Raw genomic sequence first — 15,869 nt, forward strand, 5'->3', positions numbered from 1 at the left:
ACCACTTCTCTGAAAATGCTCCCTTCTAGATTCCAGCCTACGCCCACTGGTGTCCAGGGGCCTGGAGACAGATCAGGAAGCCAAACTCTTAGTAAGGGGGTTGGATGGAGTCGCGAATGGTGGTACGGGAATACGGCTGTGGAAGTGGCTAGGAAGAGGTAGATTACCCTCAAGTAGTGCTGTGGTCATCGCTGAAGAAGTGGGCTTAAATGATTAAAAACAAATTAAAAAAAATTTATTGGAGACAGGGCGTGGGGGGAGACACGCACACACACACACACGCACACACAGAGGCTTATTGTCCCACTTACTGATGCACTTATTGGTTGCTTCTTGTATGTGCCCTGACGGAGATCTAACCCACAACCTTGGCATATGGGAAGGCACCCAAATCATCCGAGCTACCTGGCCAGGGCTTAATGATTTTTATATATCTGTGTCTATCTTACCTAAACATTTGTAACAACAGCAAGAACGAAAATCGAGCGTTTGCCGCTGCAGGTATCACGCAAAGAGCTTAAATCCATTGCCTCATTTACTCTCCATAATGAAGAAACTGAGTCTGGGAAAGGTAACCGCCCAAGGTCACAGAGCTGGTAATTTCCGGCTCCAAAGCTCCCAGCCACCACACATGCTCCTCTCTCACTGTCCTCTTGGACCCATTTGAGAGTGAAAAAATACACTTTCGGGCCCCAATTGGGACAGCTCATCTTTCAGTCTTTACCAATTTTCCCAGATCCAGAATGGAGGCAACATCCTCTAGCAAAACCAACAGGGTCGTCCCCACTGGAGCAACTCCACCAAAGCTCTGGGCTGATAGAATTTTAGGGTTTAGCGGGCAAATGGGGAGCAATCAGCATAGTGACAAACGCAAGCGTCCCCTCCTATCCACCGCTGGACGCCCGTGAGTCCCTCAACGCCATCAGCATGCTGAGTTCAACGCGGGGAGCTCAACGCGCGTGCGTGGAGCCAGAGGGCACGCCCCCGCGCTAGCGCGCGGAGAGGAGGCGCGCGGCCGGGGGAGCGCGCGGGCGCGCTGCGGCATTGGCGTCGGCGTCGGCGCGCGCTCCAGAGCGAGGCTGTGTGGGCTGGGGCGGGAGCGAGGAGGCAGCGGCGGCGCCCCAGAGCCGAGGGGACGCGCGGGTCCCGCGCCGGGGGAGGAGACAGCTGTGGAGGGGACCCCGGGGTCTTGGTTAGAGGCGGGAGAGCTCAGCCTGTCGACTGCCGGCCTCAGAGGTCGCCGCCTTCGTCCCTTGCCCGGAGTGGCCGCCGCCCCTGGAGATTCGTCTTGACACGGGCCTAAGCCGCGGCGACCGCGGGCGTCCGGACCGCTGGGACCCGTCGGGCCGGGCCGGATTGGGGCAAAAATCCGGACGAGTGCAGACCCCTAGGGCCGACTGGGGGCCCGGCGCCCACCGCGCGGCCCGGGGGCCGGGCTCGGTGGAGGGACCGCCCGCGCCGCCTCCCCCCCACACCCGGTGGGTCCGAGCCCGGAGTCGTGCCCCGCCTTCCTCGAGGACGCCCGGCCGGAGCAGCGGGAGCCAGGAGATCCCGCGCCCGCCGCGGTCGCCGCCGCCCGCCGGGCTCAGGCAGGAGAAAAGGGAGCAAAAACTTTGCCTTTTGTTGTTTTAGTCCTTAAGTGCCAGGAACTCTATTAGGAGGAAAAATGTCCTTCTTCAATTTCCGTAAGATCTTCAAGTTGGGGAGCGAGAGGAAGAAGAAGCAGTACGAACATGTGAAGAGGGACCTGAACCCTGAGGAGTTTTGGGAAATTATAGGAGAATTGGGTGACGGAGCCTTTGGGAAAGTGTACAAGGTAAGAGGGAGGAAACGGGAAGTTGCACTTGGGAGATAAAACAGCCACTGACCTGGAGTGGCACGAGGATTTCTCGCCCCTTGTCTCTTGCCTGTGTCTTGCCCCGTCTTTTGATTTCGTGAACGCGCCTTGGAACTTTACTTAGGCTGCCATCCAAGGAGCAGCTAAGACAGTAAGGTTGAAGGCTGGACAAAATGGGGCCTTTTAAAGGGCGATTGCTAAAGGGAGGCCAGGTTCTACAGGCTTCTCTGTCCGCCCTGAAAGGAAATGGGGGCGTTCTTGAACTGAAAGCAGGGGTCCGGTGGTGGCCTTCAAGTATTTAAGAATCATTGTACTTATTATGAGTTAATTTTCAGCGGATTTGTGTTCTAGCTGTTTGCAATCGTTTTGTATGATTGCACTTAAAACCGTTTCTTTTTTAGGGACCAGGGCGTGTACCTGGTTGTGTGTAGAGCTGATACAGCACCGGTCTCTGGGGATGCGAGCACAGTGATGGCCACTTGCAGACTATGCTTCAGTGGGTTGCTTGACAACATGCTATAAAAGGGAGTGGAATTTCTGATAGAAAAATTTTAGGGGAAGACCTGCATCTGGTATTGGTTTCAGAGCAAGCAGTGACTATAAATCAATACCAGTGCTTAAGAAATTAAAAACACATATTTTTTAATATACTTTATTTATTTCAGCAGAAAGAGGCTTGATGTTTTAACCTGAAGGCATTGATGGTAACTGTTTACTACCTCGTAAGGATGTATGAATGATGTCATTGGAATATTTTCATCCTGAAGGGTGAGGTTTGTATGACACACAGGTTAGGGGGAAAGAGCCTCAGGGTTGCCTAGAAGTGGAAACATAAATAATGTTCATACAGGACTTCGCAGTTTTTAAAGCACTTTCACGTAATTTGCCCCCGTGCAAGTCCTGTGAGGCAGACAGGCCAGTAGTACCTGCATTTCACAGATGAGGACACTGAGACCCTGAAATTGTGCAGAGTCACACCCGTCACAGTCTAGATCTGAACTCAGGTCTTCTGAACCCATATTTGTTGTTGCTTTTTCCTTCAGTATCCATTGGTAAAAAATGATAGGGTGTTTTCCTCTTCTCTGAACACCAGCCCACTGCTGCCTTTGCGCTGCCTCAGATGCCTCTCACAGCCCCTTGCCTGTCTCATTCTTGACTCAGGCTGACATAGCCACTCCTCTCTGTGTGCCTTCAGAACACATTGTTCCCATGGCTATGATGGCACTCTTGCATATTATAGTTAATGTTTGTGATTTTATGAGAAAACCAGGGGCCAAAATTAAGATACACATTTGGGTTCATCAGTTGCCTTAGCACATGGTGCATCTTCCATTTGTTGAAATGGAAGAAGGTGTTACCTACATGTGAGTCCATTGAAGTTAATTGTATGCTGTGAAAGTTGGCAAAGTGAATGGTAGTGCTTGTGTGGAGAATAACTAGGTGTCTGGTGGTGGTGAATGGTAGTGCTTGTGTGGAGAATAACTAGGTGTCTGGTGGTGGTGAATGGTAGTGCTTGTGTGGAGAATAACTAGGTGTCTGGTGGTGATGGGGGCTTTCCTGCAGCATGACAGCCAGCTCTTGGGAACTGGCTGTCACAAACCAGTTCTGTGGTCTTGAACAGAACACATAACTTCTCTGCACCTCCATTTTTTTTTTTTAAATCTGAAAAGAACATTGATTTCCCCAAATGTTTGTTTAGGTTTCTTAACCCATTAAACTTCTGTTAGGATGCAGTTATCTAGTAAAGGCAGGAACAAATCCTCAAGGCATCTGGAGTCCCTTGGTTGGAAGGCAGTAGGTAATTATGGGCAGTTTTCATGGTGCAGATGTTTTATGGAATAGGTACGCTGTAGTATTAAGACACTGGTTCTGGATTGTACTATATCTTGGCTCCCTCAATAGCAGTTGTGAACTTGGGCAAATTACTTAATCGTTCTGTGTCTCACTTTCCTCATCAGTAAGATCTGCTCCTCAGTGTGTTAAAATTTAAGGAGATGGTAAATAAAAGGCACATAAAAAAAACTCAGTAAATGGTAGAAATTACTGTTCTATATTTAGAACTCAGAAGCAAAATATAGGATGGGACAGGAAAAGGGACCTACAAAAATAGCGAACTATTTTCTTTTAGAAAATGTTAAAAAAAATTTTCTTTTTTAAGTTTTGGGAAGTGGCAGGGGGGTGGAGGAGACAGAAATATCAGTTTGTTGTTCCACTTATTTATGTATTCTTGTATGTGCCCTGACCCATGCAACCTTGGCGTATCAGGACTACGCTCTAATCAACTGAACCACTTGGCTAGGGCAATAGTGAACCATTTTCTTATTTTCCCATGGCACAGGATGATTGTGTGGACATGTTAATGCTCTGTGATTTAATTCTTTAATGACTGAAAAGTGTAACACATCTTTCTATAGTGAGACCTCAATTGAAAAATTTCTGAAAAATAAGAGATTTACGTTGTAGTTGAACACTATGAAATTGTGTCAAGGATAATTTTTGTGGGCTTGATGACTATTTCATTGTGATATTTGAAGAGCATGAATTCTTTGCCTCTTTTCATTCCACTATTCTGTGCTCTCGAGGCTCCAAGGCTCTGAGATTTCTTTAAAAGAAAACTTAAATTTATATGACCTGTTTTCCCTTTTTTCCTGAAAGTTTTTGTTTCCAAGATACTCTAGAAATTTTAAATTTATAAACTTCTTTTAGCGTGGGGAAAAAAGCTATTAAACCTTAATATCGTATGCAGTAGAAAACTATTTCTAAAATTGATTCTAACTGTCCTTTACATGTGAAAAGTAGTAACTGTTAAAAGATTAAATTATAAATAGGCAATCAGCTTGTGTACTTATTTGAAATTTTTCCATCATATAGTTGTCTTCTTTCCACTCAGTTTGGCATTATACAACTCTTAACAGTTACTTTGATGCCTGAAAAATCGTCCCTAGTTTTAATCTGTTTTCTTTTTTAAGTCTCTGTTTTATCTATTTATTTTTATTTTTAAATTTTATTTGACATGTAAATGAAGATGTGTAATATCCCTCGCAATCTTTTTATTTTTACATTTGGATTCCTGTTGTTTTTAACAGGAAAAAAAAGGAGTGACATAAAATTATGTATTGAGTTGAAGCTGACCTCCTGACTGTGCTGGATGAAAGTGATTCTTTTTATGGCATTGATGAGTGTGCATCTTTTAAAAAAATAGTGAAATATGTTATCTTTGTTTTAAAAAGTATAAAAATATACTTGTACATTTACGAAATAATAAAAAGTGAACTCATGTTAATCATCAGTCAAGGACTTCTGCCAGAACCCTAGAATCCCTTCCATCTCCCTTCTGAAATTGATCCCTATCTCCCCCTAAAGAACACCACTGTCTTATCTTTAAGTTATTCATTTCTTTGCTTTTCTTTATAGCTTACCATTTAGGTATGTGCCCCTAAATATTAGAATTTAGTTTTGAATGCAGCTGAACTTTATATGAATAGAATCATATTGAGTGTCTCTTACCTCTTTCAAAATCAGCATTATGTTTGTGAGGTTCATTCTGTGTTATCACCTAGAGCTGTAGTTAACTTCATTTTTGTTATTGCAGAGAATTTCATTGTATAGTTATATCACAAATTATTTACCATTATACTGTTAATGGGTATATCAGTTGTTTCCAGTTTTTGGCTTTTATACACAATACTGATGCATATATGCATGAGTTTCGCTAAGACTTAACTCAGGAGTAGAATTGCTGGGTTATAGGGTGGTGTATCTTTAATTTTACTAGATGATGCCAAACTATACCAATTTACACTCCTACCAGCAGCATATGAGAATTTACTTGCTCTCCATCCTTGCCAGCATTTGATATTGTCAGAATTTTTCAGTTTTGACAATCTGCTATTGTTATATTTTTTATTGTGGTTTTAATTCATCTTTGACTGCTAATAAGTAATTCTTTTCATAGTTTTATTGGCAAATTGGATTTCTTCTATGTTTTAGTCTCTTGTTCATGTTCCTATTGAGTGTCTTTGTCTTGCCTATCTTTTGATTTTAACCATTTTGCAAATCAGTTTTCTACCTTGCCAGCTGCTCACTTTTATTTTAGTTTTCACAGTTATGGAGCACTAGAGGGAGGCTGCAAGGAGGAGGAGGAATAAAGGGCTTGCATCTTATTCTTTGTTTCCTGTGGCTTCTTGTCTGCTTTCCTGTTGCTGTGACCATCATCCTAGTGGAGATTCTTTACCCCCAGCCACAGGAGTTGAATCCAGTTTGTAGTTTTTGCAACACTCACGAGCTAGCCTCATTATAACCCTTCATAACACCAGCTCCAGTTGGCCTCTCGTCTCTTCCTCAAAACTTACCCTAGTCCCGTAAGACCCCTCTTACAATTTCGGATATGCCAGCAGCACTCTCCTCAGACATCTGAGTTTCAGCTCTGTGGAAACTTTCTTCCAAGCTTCTAAGTTTTGATAGTTCAATTCCCTTCCTTTGGCTCCTCTGGTCCTGGGGTAAGTAGCTTTTTCCTGCAGTTGTTACCTCCCAGAAAGGTAACAACTTCCTTTACCTTCTCTCTTTATCTTTTTAGTTACCTAGGTAACAACAGAGTCAATAATTATTTATATTACATTTTCTCTATTTAAAAAAAAAAAGATTTTATTTATTTATTTTTAGAGAGAAGGTAAGGGAGAGAAAAGCAGGAGAGAAACATCAGTGTGTGGTTGCCTCTTGCCGTCCTCCAACTGGGGACCTGGCCCGCAACCCAGGTGTGTGCCCTGACTGGGAATCGAACTGATGACCCTTTGGTTTGCAGGCCGGCACTCAATACACTGAGCCACGCCAGCCAGGGCAAATTTTCTCTATTAAAATAATCAATATGATTTCTTTCTCTTGGCTGGACCCTGATTGGTACAAAGATTGAATAAACTCATAAATGGAGAATGCAGAGAACAATGCTTGGCACAAGGTAATTGTTCAGTGAATAACATCATCTAATAGCATAATGGATACAATTATATAGAATAACATACTTGAAATTTGAGATTTTTATACTCCATTTCTTTGCAAAATACTACAATTTCCAATTTACATAGTTCAGAAAAACACAAATAATCATTGAACTTTATTGATACTGATATACTCAAATATCAACTTCTCAGTGAAGTCTAACTTAACTACCCTATTTAAATTGTAACTTCTTTCCTGTGTAACCATCACTCCCCACCCCCATTTCCTCATCTTTCTTTATTACCTTTATTTTTTTTCTGCAGTACTAATCACTAATATACTCTTATTAAATTTTGCCTAACGACTGTCTTCTGCCCACAATAAAAGTGTCATGAGGACAGAGGTATTTTGTATATTTTTTATACCACCATCATCTGAAACAGTGCCTAACATATATAGAAGGTACTCAGTAAGTATTTCTCGAAAGAATAAATTAATTTTAGCAGACCAATTCTTGAGCATACTTTTTTTAAAGAAAGGATTTATTTTGTTTTTAGAGAGAGGGAAGGGAGGGAGAAAGAGAAGCAGAGAAACATTGATCTGTTGCTTCTCATATGTGCCACAGAGACCAGGCCTGCAACCTAGATATGTGCCCTGGCCAGGAATTGAACTGGCGACCTTTCTCTTTGTGGAATGATGCTCAACCAACAGCTGTGCCAGTCAGGGCGAGCTTACTTTAATAGACATTTATATTGTTTTCTTTCTGAGAACAGATGCCTTGCATGTAGTAGATGTTCATGAACTGTGACTTGGTTTGTTTAATTTTTATATTCTGGGTGAATTTATACACTGGACAGTAGGGACCTCTTGTCTTGGTGGGAGGAGGAATACCTTTGGGCTCAAATAAATCGTCCACATAAATACAATCAATCCCAGTGATTATTGAAGTTATTGAATTCATCTCTTTTCTTTTATTCTTTGTCTTCTAGATTCTTTCTGTATTTATCCTGTTTTTCTCCTTCCCCTTTTGATTGACTAACACCTCTAGGCTACTAAAGACCTTTATATTTTGTGTGCTAGTCTTTCAGTTTCCAGCTGAGAATTTTCTTTTTTCTTTTCTTTTAAAGCGTATTTTATTGATTATGCTGTTACAGTTGTCCCGATTTCTTTTCCCTTTGCTCCCCTCCGCCCAGTACCTCCCTTTCTTCCAGCAATCCCACCCCAGTTAATTCATGGCCATGGGTTGTGCATGTAGTTCTTTGGCTTCATCCTTTCTTATATTATTATTAACTCCCTCCTGTCTATTTTATACCCTACCAATTATGCTTCTTAATCCCTGCACCATTTCTCCCTCTTCCCCCTCCCAGCTGATGACCCTCCAAATTATCCCCATACCTATGATTCTGTTCCTATTCTGGTTGTTTGCTTAGTTGTTTTTTTTTTTTTTTTTAGGTTTTGTTGTTGATAATTGTGAGTTTGTTGTCATTTTAATGTTCATAGTTTTGACTCTCTTTCTTAAATAAGTCTCTTTAACATTTCATATACTAATGGCTTGGTGATGATGAACTCCTTTAGCTTTACCTTGTCTGGAAAGCACTTTATCTGCCCTTGCATTCCAAATGATAGCCTTGCTGGATAGAGTAATCTTGGTTGTAGGTCCCTGCTTTTCATCACTTAGAATACTTCCTGCCAGTTCCTTCTTGCCTGCAAAGTTTCTTTTGAGAAATCAGCTGATGGTCTTATAGGAACTCTTGTAGGTAACTCTCTTCTTTTCTCTTGCAGCTTTTTAAGATTCTTTATCTTTAACCTTTGGCATTTTAATTATGATGTATGTTGATGTGGTCCTCTTTGGGTCTAGCTTGTTCGGGACTCTCTGTGCTTCCTGGACTTGTATGTCTATTTTCTTTGCCAAATTTGGGAAGTTTTCCTTCATTGTTTTTTCACATAAGTTTTTGCTTTCTTGCTCCTCCTCTTCGCCTTCTGGCACCCCTATGATTCGGATGTTGGCATGTTTAAAGTTGTCCCAGAGGTTCCTAAGCCTCTCCTCATTTTTTTCAATTCTTGTTTCCTCATTCTGTACTGGTTGACTGTTTATTTCTTATTTATGTTCCAGATCATTGATTTGAACCCCAGTTTCCTTCCCTTCACCATTGGTTTCATGCGGATTTTCCTTTATTTCACTTAGCCTAACCTTCACTTCTTCCCTTAGGTGTTTGTCATACTCAAGCATATCTGTTAAGCCTGTGAGCATCGTTATCACCAGTGTTTTGAACTCTGTGTCTGTTAGGTTGTCTATCTCCTCATCACTTAGCTCATCTACTGGAACCTTGATCCGTCCTCTCTTTGGGGCCATACTTCTCTGTTTCCTCAACTTGACAGGCTCCTATGTTTGCATCTGTGTCCTAGGTAGAGCTGTCACAACTGTAGGTTGTAAGGGGCGGAGCCTTAGGTATTCAACAATGTGGGGTGACCCATTTTACCAGGTTGTGACACTATATGTGGGGGAGGAGTCTGAGAGGGAACAATGCCGCTTGCTCAGCACTCACCCCTTTTCCAGACACTTCTCCCACTTCCCGTATGGGACTGGTGCCTCTCTAGCTGTTGCCGTGGCCATGGTTCCCAGAGTGGCTGGGTCTGTGGACATTCTAGGAGTGTGGGGGCCCTAAACAAATAGACTCTACTGAGAGATGGGCACTTTCTTCTCCTCTCCAGCCCGCAACTGATTTTCACAGTCAGAAGCAATGGGGCTTTATTTTCCCTGGCATTAGAACCGTGAGCTGCATGGTATGGTCTGAGGCTAGGATCGCTCCCCAGGTGGCCTTCTTGGCTTTTATAATGTGTGACTGTACCTTCCACTGGAGCCTCTCTTGCCACCACACTGCTTCCTCTCTGCCCTGGCTCTGCCCCTCCTACCTGTCTGGATGAGTATTTCTTTTTTATATCTTGTTTGTTGGACTTCCATGCAGCTCGATTTTCTGGAACTTCTGGTTGTCTCCAGTTTTGAGGTAGTTGTATTCTGTAGTTGTGGAGGGAGAATGCAGCATGTTTACTTATGCCTCTGTCTTGACTAGAAGTCCTCCAACTGAGAATTTTATTAAAATATATTTCCTATTGCATAATGCAGTGTGCAGATGATGTTTTATTGAAACCGTTATGGTTTTGCAAATCAATGTTATCCTGATAAATTAAATTAAAAAAATATTTCCCATTATGAAACGTAGAAAGAAATTAAATGGAATTGTAAAAATTACTTGTGTTCTCACCACCCAGAATGTTTAACACTTGTCGAAATGAGTAACATAAGAGGATATAATTTTTACTCTACTTCATTTAGAACGTGAAACCAGTACAGGAAACTTAATAAGTTATGTTTCTCTGTAGGCCTCTATTTGTTTATGTAAACTGTATTCATGATTTATGGAAGTGAAAACAGTGGTTTTTATTTTTATTACAATTTTTTTTCTTTTACTGATTCTAGAGAGAGGAGAAGGGAAGGAGAAAAAGAGGGAGAGAAACATATATTGGTTGCCTCTTGCTCACGCCCCAACTGGGGACTAAATCTGCAACCCAGGTGTGTGCACTGACTGGGAAGCAACTGGCCACCTTTTAGTTTGCAGGATGACACCCAACCACATGAGCCACATTGGCCAGGGCAACACTGATTTTTGAGAGATCATGCCTGATCTTTGAAAACAGTTTATCATTTTAAAGTAATATCTCAATATGTGTTATTCCATTCCTGTTTTTATTAACATATGTTTAGTTATTAAGGCTTTATGTGAAGAATTTTAATGGTTTTAGATAGTAGTTAGATGAGACTATTTCTTTTTAACACTAATATTTATTATATTTGTTTAAAATAAAGTATCACATGCTTATCAGTGTTAGTAGATTTGATTTTCAGAGTTTTCTAGCACCAGATCCTTATGAATAATGAAGTTATTTTCAAGCAGTAGCGTAGGAGGCACTATACTTTCTAATGTAACTTTTATTTTTTATTTTAAGCCAAGTGGTACCATTGTGGGTTTAATCAATATGTCTAGGGGAATGCAATAATGGAATTTGTTACTATAAAGAACTTTAGAGATTATCTAGTGTTATTTCCTACCCCGTCTCCATGCATGTTATTCCATTCACAAATAAAAGATACATGTTTAAGATCTCTCAGGATATTAGTAGAAGCATGCAAAAGTAGGATGACTTTTAACTACTCAACAATATCCTTGGTCTCCTCCAAAGGCTTTTATTTTATAGTGTTCCTCTTCAAAGACAGCTCCTCTCCTCTCTTTCTTTCCAAAGTGTTAAGCTAAACTGATGAGAGAAGGACTTACCTCTCACTGGCTTATTTCTTCTGACTTAGGGGAGGGTGAGTTTTAATTAGTTTGGCTCAACTGCAGTATCTTTCTTAGAAATATAATGCTGTATTTTTCACCAGTTATAATAGGCTTTTTGCTTTTTAATGTCTATGAAATTGGGATATGTCCTTTATTGATTAATGCCTTTATATTATTTTTGGCCAGGTAGAGGTCATAATATAGCCGTCATTAAACTTCGTTGTATCCCCAGTGTCATACAGTTCAAGTCCCTTGATGTTTCAATTAATAAATTTAAGAACCTTCTGAAGAAAGAATGGGAGTCTTGGTTGTGACCTAAACGTCTCTTAGCCCCTGTGGTAAGATTAAGAAAGTAGTGTCATCATTATAATTGTAAAGTGGGATACAGTGGCTTCAAAGAAAATTTTGGAGACAGTAGTTAAGGAGCAGTCCTGTATCAACAAAGTTTTTTTCTTTTTTAACTTGATTGATTTTTAGAGAGGAAGGTAGAGAGATAAACATTGATTTGTTCCAGTTATTTATGCATTCACTTGTTGATCCATGTATGTGCTCTGACTGGGGATCGAACCTGCAACCTTGGCATATTGGGATGACACTCTAACCAACTGAGCCACCTGGCCAGGGCCACCAAAGCTTTTAATGGCCAGAGAATGATATTGTGTGGAAAACACATACATTAGGTAACTGAGTGAAAAAATGATTCAGAAGAGTAAAACGGAAATATTTAAAATTTTATGTATGAACAAGGATAATACATAAACTTTTTGTCTAAATATGTCCAAAGGAGTTCTTAAAAAATATATGCCAAAAATTCTAAATGGTAAAGTGTCGACATAGTTTAACTGGAAGTTTTTCTTCCTTAGTGGAATATAAGATAATGGCATATCTTAAAAGCATTGTAGATTTGTTAAAATGTGGTAGTTTAGAATATTCTTCTAGAGTAGTAGTGATCATCAATATGACGTTATCTTTTGTGCAAACCTTATGTTCTGAACCCTAAACATTAGTGTTACTTAATTAATAAATAGTATTTTTGCCCCTATTTTTCTCTAGGGAAGTAAATAAAGCAATAATATACTTAGAAAATGTTAAACAAAAGACTTCACAGCCACAAGTATTTTGAAAGAAAGCTTTTATTGAGCCAAGTGTTAGTCAGAAAAGGACCAGTTCTGGGGCATGAAGTCTTAAACCACCAGCATCACAGATAGATGGAAAAGATGAGCGTGTGTGATGTTGGTGTTGATGGCGCTTTCATATATTCTGCTTTGGGGAAGATTTAAGTTGTTTTAAAAGAATTTATATTGGCAACAGATAAAGGAGAGGGAGTGGGAAAAGGTGAAATGGGGGCAGTTTTGTGATGGTTACACAATTTGTAAGGAAGAAATAGTTACTTGCTTTTATTGGTTATAGTCAGCAGTCCTGAAAATTCATGCATATGTTGTCTAGTGATTGGCTAGTAGACCCTGGAGGTTGATTCAAAGTTCTGACATACATGCAGGAATGTGAGCAGTCTTTTGTTAGTTGGCCCACAGCTATTAACTGGTTAATTATTCCAGTCTCTTTCTCTCACTCTTCTGTCCATTATAATTTAATTTAGGCATATCAAATTTTCTCTTGGCAAAATAATTCCCATATACAGGCTGATACCTGCTTTTGTTTATTCTTCATCACTGCCAAGGTTAGATAAAGAGATCACTAAGAAATCTCCCATATACTGATTTTTAAAAATACTTCATTGCTTCTATAATAATAATACATGTCCATTTTTAAAAGTTCAAGCAATGTTATATGAAATACAAAAAAAGTAAAAAGCACCTGAAATTCCACCATCCTCACTAATGATGTCTTTCCAGAGACTTCTTGTGCAGCTCTCCAGATGTGAAAATGATGTGTAGTTTATGTAAAATTACATACCTCTTATGTTTAATGAGTTGTCTTTTTTTCCCATTCACTGATGTGTTATGGCTACTGTTCCATCTTAGGAAATATTAATTGACTAGTCAATTAATTTTAAGGCTGCATAATGTTTCATTATAGAATTATATTGAATGATTTAAGCAGGTTCTTGTAAATGGACATTTAGGCTGATTCAGTGTTCCTTACTTTAAATAGTGCTTTGATGAATATTTTATATATGCATATTTTTTCTTTTGTAAAATTAACTTCTTATGATAAATTCTTAAAAGTGGGATTTGATCATGGCTGGTGTGGCTCAGTGGATTGAGTACTGGTCTGCCAATCGAAAGGTTGCCAGTTTGATTCCTTGTCGGAGCACATGCCTGGGTTGCAGGCCAGGTCCCCAGTTAACGGTGTGCCAGAGGCAGCTGATCTGTGTTTCTCTCACATCGATGTTTCTCTCCCTTCCTCCTTACCTCTCTTTTCCCCCTCTCTCTAAAAATAAATAAATAAATAAAATGGGCAAAAGATCTGGGCAGACATCAAAGATTTACAGATGGTCAGTGAGTATATGAAAAAATGCTCAACATCATATGTCATTAAGAGAATTGCAAATTAAAACAGGGGAATAGCACTATACACCTATGTTAGGATGGTGAAAACCCACAACGCTGATAACACCAAATGCTGTCAAGGATGTGGCGCAACAGGAACTCTCATTCATTGCTGGTGGGAATGCAAAATGGTACAGCCACTTTGAGAGACAGTTTGGCAGTTTCTTACAAAACTAAACATATTCTTAACCATATGATCCAGTGATTGTGCTCCTTGGTATTTACCCAAAGGAATTGAAAATTTATGTCCACAGAAAAACCTGCAGATTTTATGTTTATAACAGCTTTATTCATAATTGCTGAAACTTGGAAAAACAACCAAGATGCCTTCAGTAGGTGAATGGATACATAAACTGGCACATCTATATAATGAACTATTATTCAGTGCTAAAAAGAATTGAGGGCCAACCATGAAAAGACATGGAGGAATCTTAAATGTGTGTTACTGTGTGAAAGAAGCCAATCTGAAAATGCTATACACTATATAATTCCAACTATATGACATGGAAAAGCAAAACTATGGAGTAAAAGATCAGTAGTTGCCAGGGATTATGAAGAAGGGAGGGATGAATAGGTAGAGCATAGAGGATTTTTAGGACAGTGAAACTGTTATGTATAATGTAATGGTGGATTCATGCCATACATTTGTCAAAACCTGTAGAACGTACAAGAGTGAATCCAAATCTAAATACGGTCCGTGGGTGATGATACTGTGTCAGCATAGGCCATCAGTTGTAACAAATGTACCATTCTGGTGCAGGATCTTGATAGTGGGGGAGGCTGTGCATGTGTAGAAACAGGGAGTAGGTATATGGGAACTCTGTATTTTCTGCTCAACTTTGCTGTGAACCTAAAACCAATTTAAAAAACTGAAGTCTATTAAAAAACAGAAAAAAAAATTTAAAAAACAAGTATGCATTGGGATTTTTTTGATACTTATATTTTTAGGCCCAGAATAAAGAGACCAATGTTTTAGCTGCTGCAAAGGTGATTGACACCAAATCTGAAGAGGAACTTGAAGATTACATGGTTGAAATTGATATTTTAGCATCTTGTGATCACCCAAACATAGTCAAGCTTCTAGATGCCTTCTATTATGAGAACAATCTTTGGGTAAGTCAAAATGACTAAATTGTGCTTAATAGGTTTATAAGTTGTGAAAACCTATTTTATGTGTAACGTCTTTGTTTAGTTCCTTGTGTTGGAAGTTGATCTGCTGATAAGAGGAGTCATTAATACCATAAGTACCCTTAGCTTCAACAGATACAGGGTGGGCAAAGGACGGTTTACAGTTGTTCATATGGAAAAAGACATGCAGGTTATGACTATTGCAATAGCTTTGTGTGTTTCGTGTACTCACAACTGTAAACCTACTTTTGCCGGTCCTTGTATTCAGATCTGTATTTCAGACTGTACCATATTTCATGATTGTTTGTCATTGGACCCAAATGGAGAAACTTGGTTATGAATATTAAATTTCCTAAAGTATGTAATCAGATGATCTTCTTATTTGTAATTTAAATTTAAGTACTAAAATTTTTTTTAAGTTTCTTTTGTTTTACCAGAAATAGTTTATAATTTTCTTACCCAAAACTTTTTCTAAATCATGTAATAAATTATAAACTGCTTACTAAAAATGTTTTTTTTTTCTTTTTCTTTCAAGGGAAGGGGAAGAAAAAGGAGAAGGGGGAAGGGGAAAATGGGGAGGGGAGAAGGGGCAGGGGGAAGAAAGGGGGATTGGAGACTCCCAGTCACCCACAAGGACCCATAGGAATCACCTTAGAAATGTTTAATACTTATATAATTAGGACCAGCTTTAGTATATAAGTGGCATGGGCTGTATGTATAAATTATGTTTATTTTTAGAAAATATTGGGTAGAAATACATATAGAAATAAAATATTAATATTCATTTTAATAGTCAGTTGGTCTGCACCAGCACTAATTTAATCAAGAGGGCTTTTTGAAATAGAGTTTTTATTTTTCTCCTTGAAGGAAGAAGCAAAGTGTTATGAGAGAAGAGTAGGTAGTACAAGTAATACCTGACTGGGAATTAAAAGCTCTATATTTTTTTGTCCTGTTGTTGCTAGGTAGGAGCTTAAATAAATCAATTAACCTTTATAAGTCTGTGTACTCATAGGATGAATAATGACCTACCTTCCAAATTATTTTTCAAATGATGTAATGCATTTGAAAACAATTTGTAATTGGCAATCATCTGTAAAAAATAAAATGTTATATAGAGGGAAAACA

The 15,869-nt window shown here is 39.5% G+C and overlaps 1 protein-coding gene across 2 annotated transcripts in view; it reads left to right on the forward strand.

Moving 5' to 3' along the window:
* Nucleotides 1-1,066: 1,066 nt before the first annotated feature.
* Nucleotides 1,067-15,869, forward strand: part of SLK (STE20 like kinase) — a 45,033-nt gene continuing 30,230 nt past the window's right edge. For both annotated transcript variants that reach the window (XM_090278548.1, XM_090278550.1), the window contains exons 1-2: nt 1,067-1,816; nt 14,565-14,729. In XM_090278548.1, coding sequence (XP_090134674.1) covers nt 1,667-1,816; nt 14,565-14,729 — 315 coding nt within the window. In that variant the 5' untranslated portion in view covers nt 1,067-1,666. The remainder of the gene's footprint in view (nt 1,817-14,564; nt 14,730-15,869) is intronic.

The sequence above is a fragment of the Furipterus horrens genome, unplaced genomic scaffold (assembly GCF_987537825.1).
Source record: "Furipterus horrens unplaced genomic scaffold, mFurHor1.1.pri manual_scaffold_5, whole genome shotgun sequence".
In the NCBI taxonomy this organism is placed as follows: Eukaryota; Metazoa; Chordata; class Mammalia; order Chiroptera; family Furipteridae; genus Furipterus; species Furipterus horrens.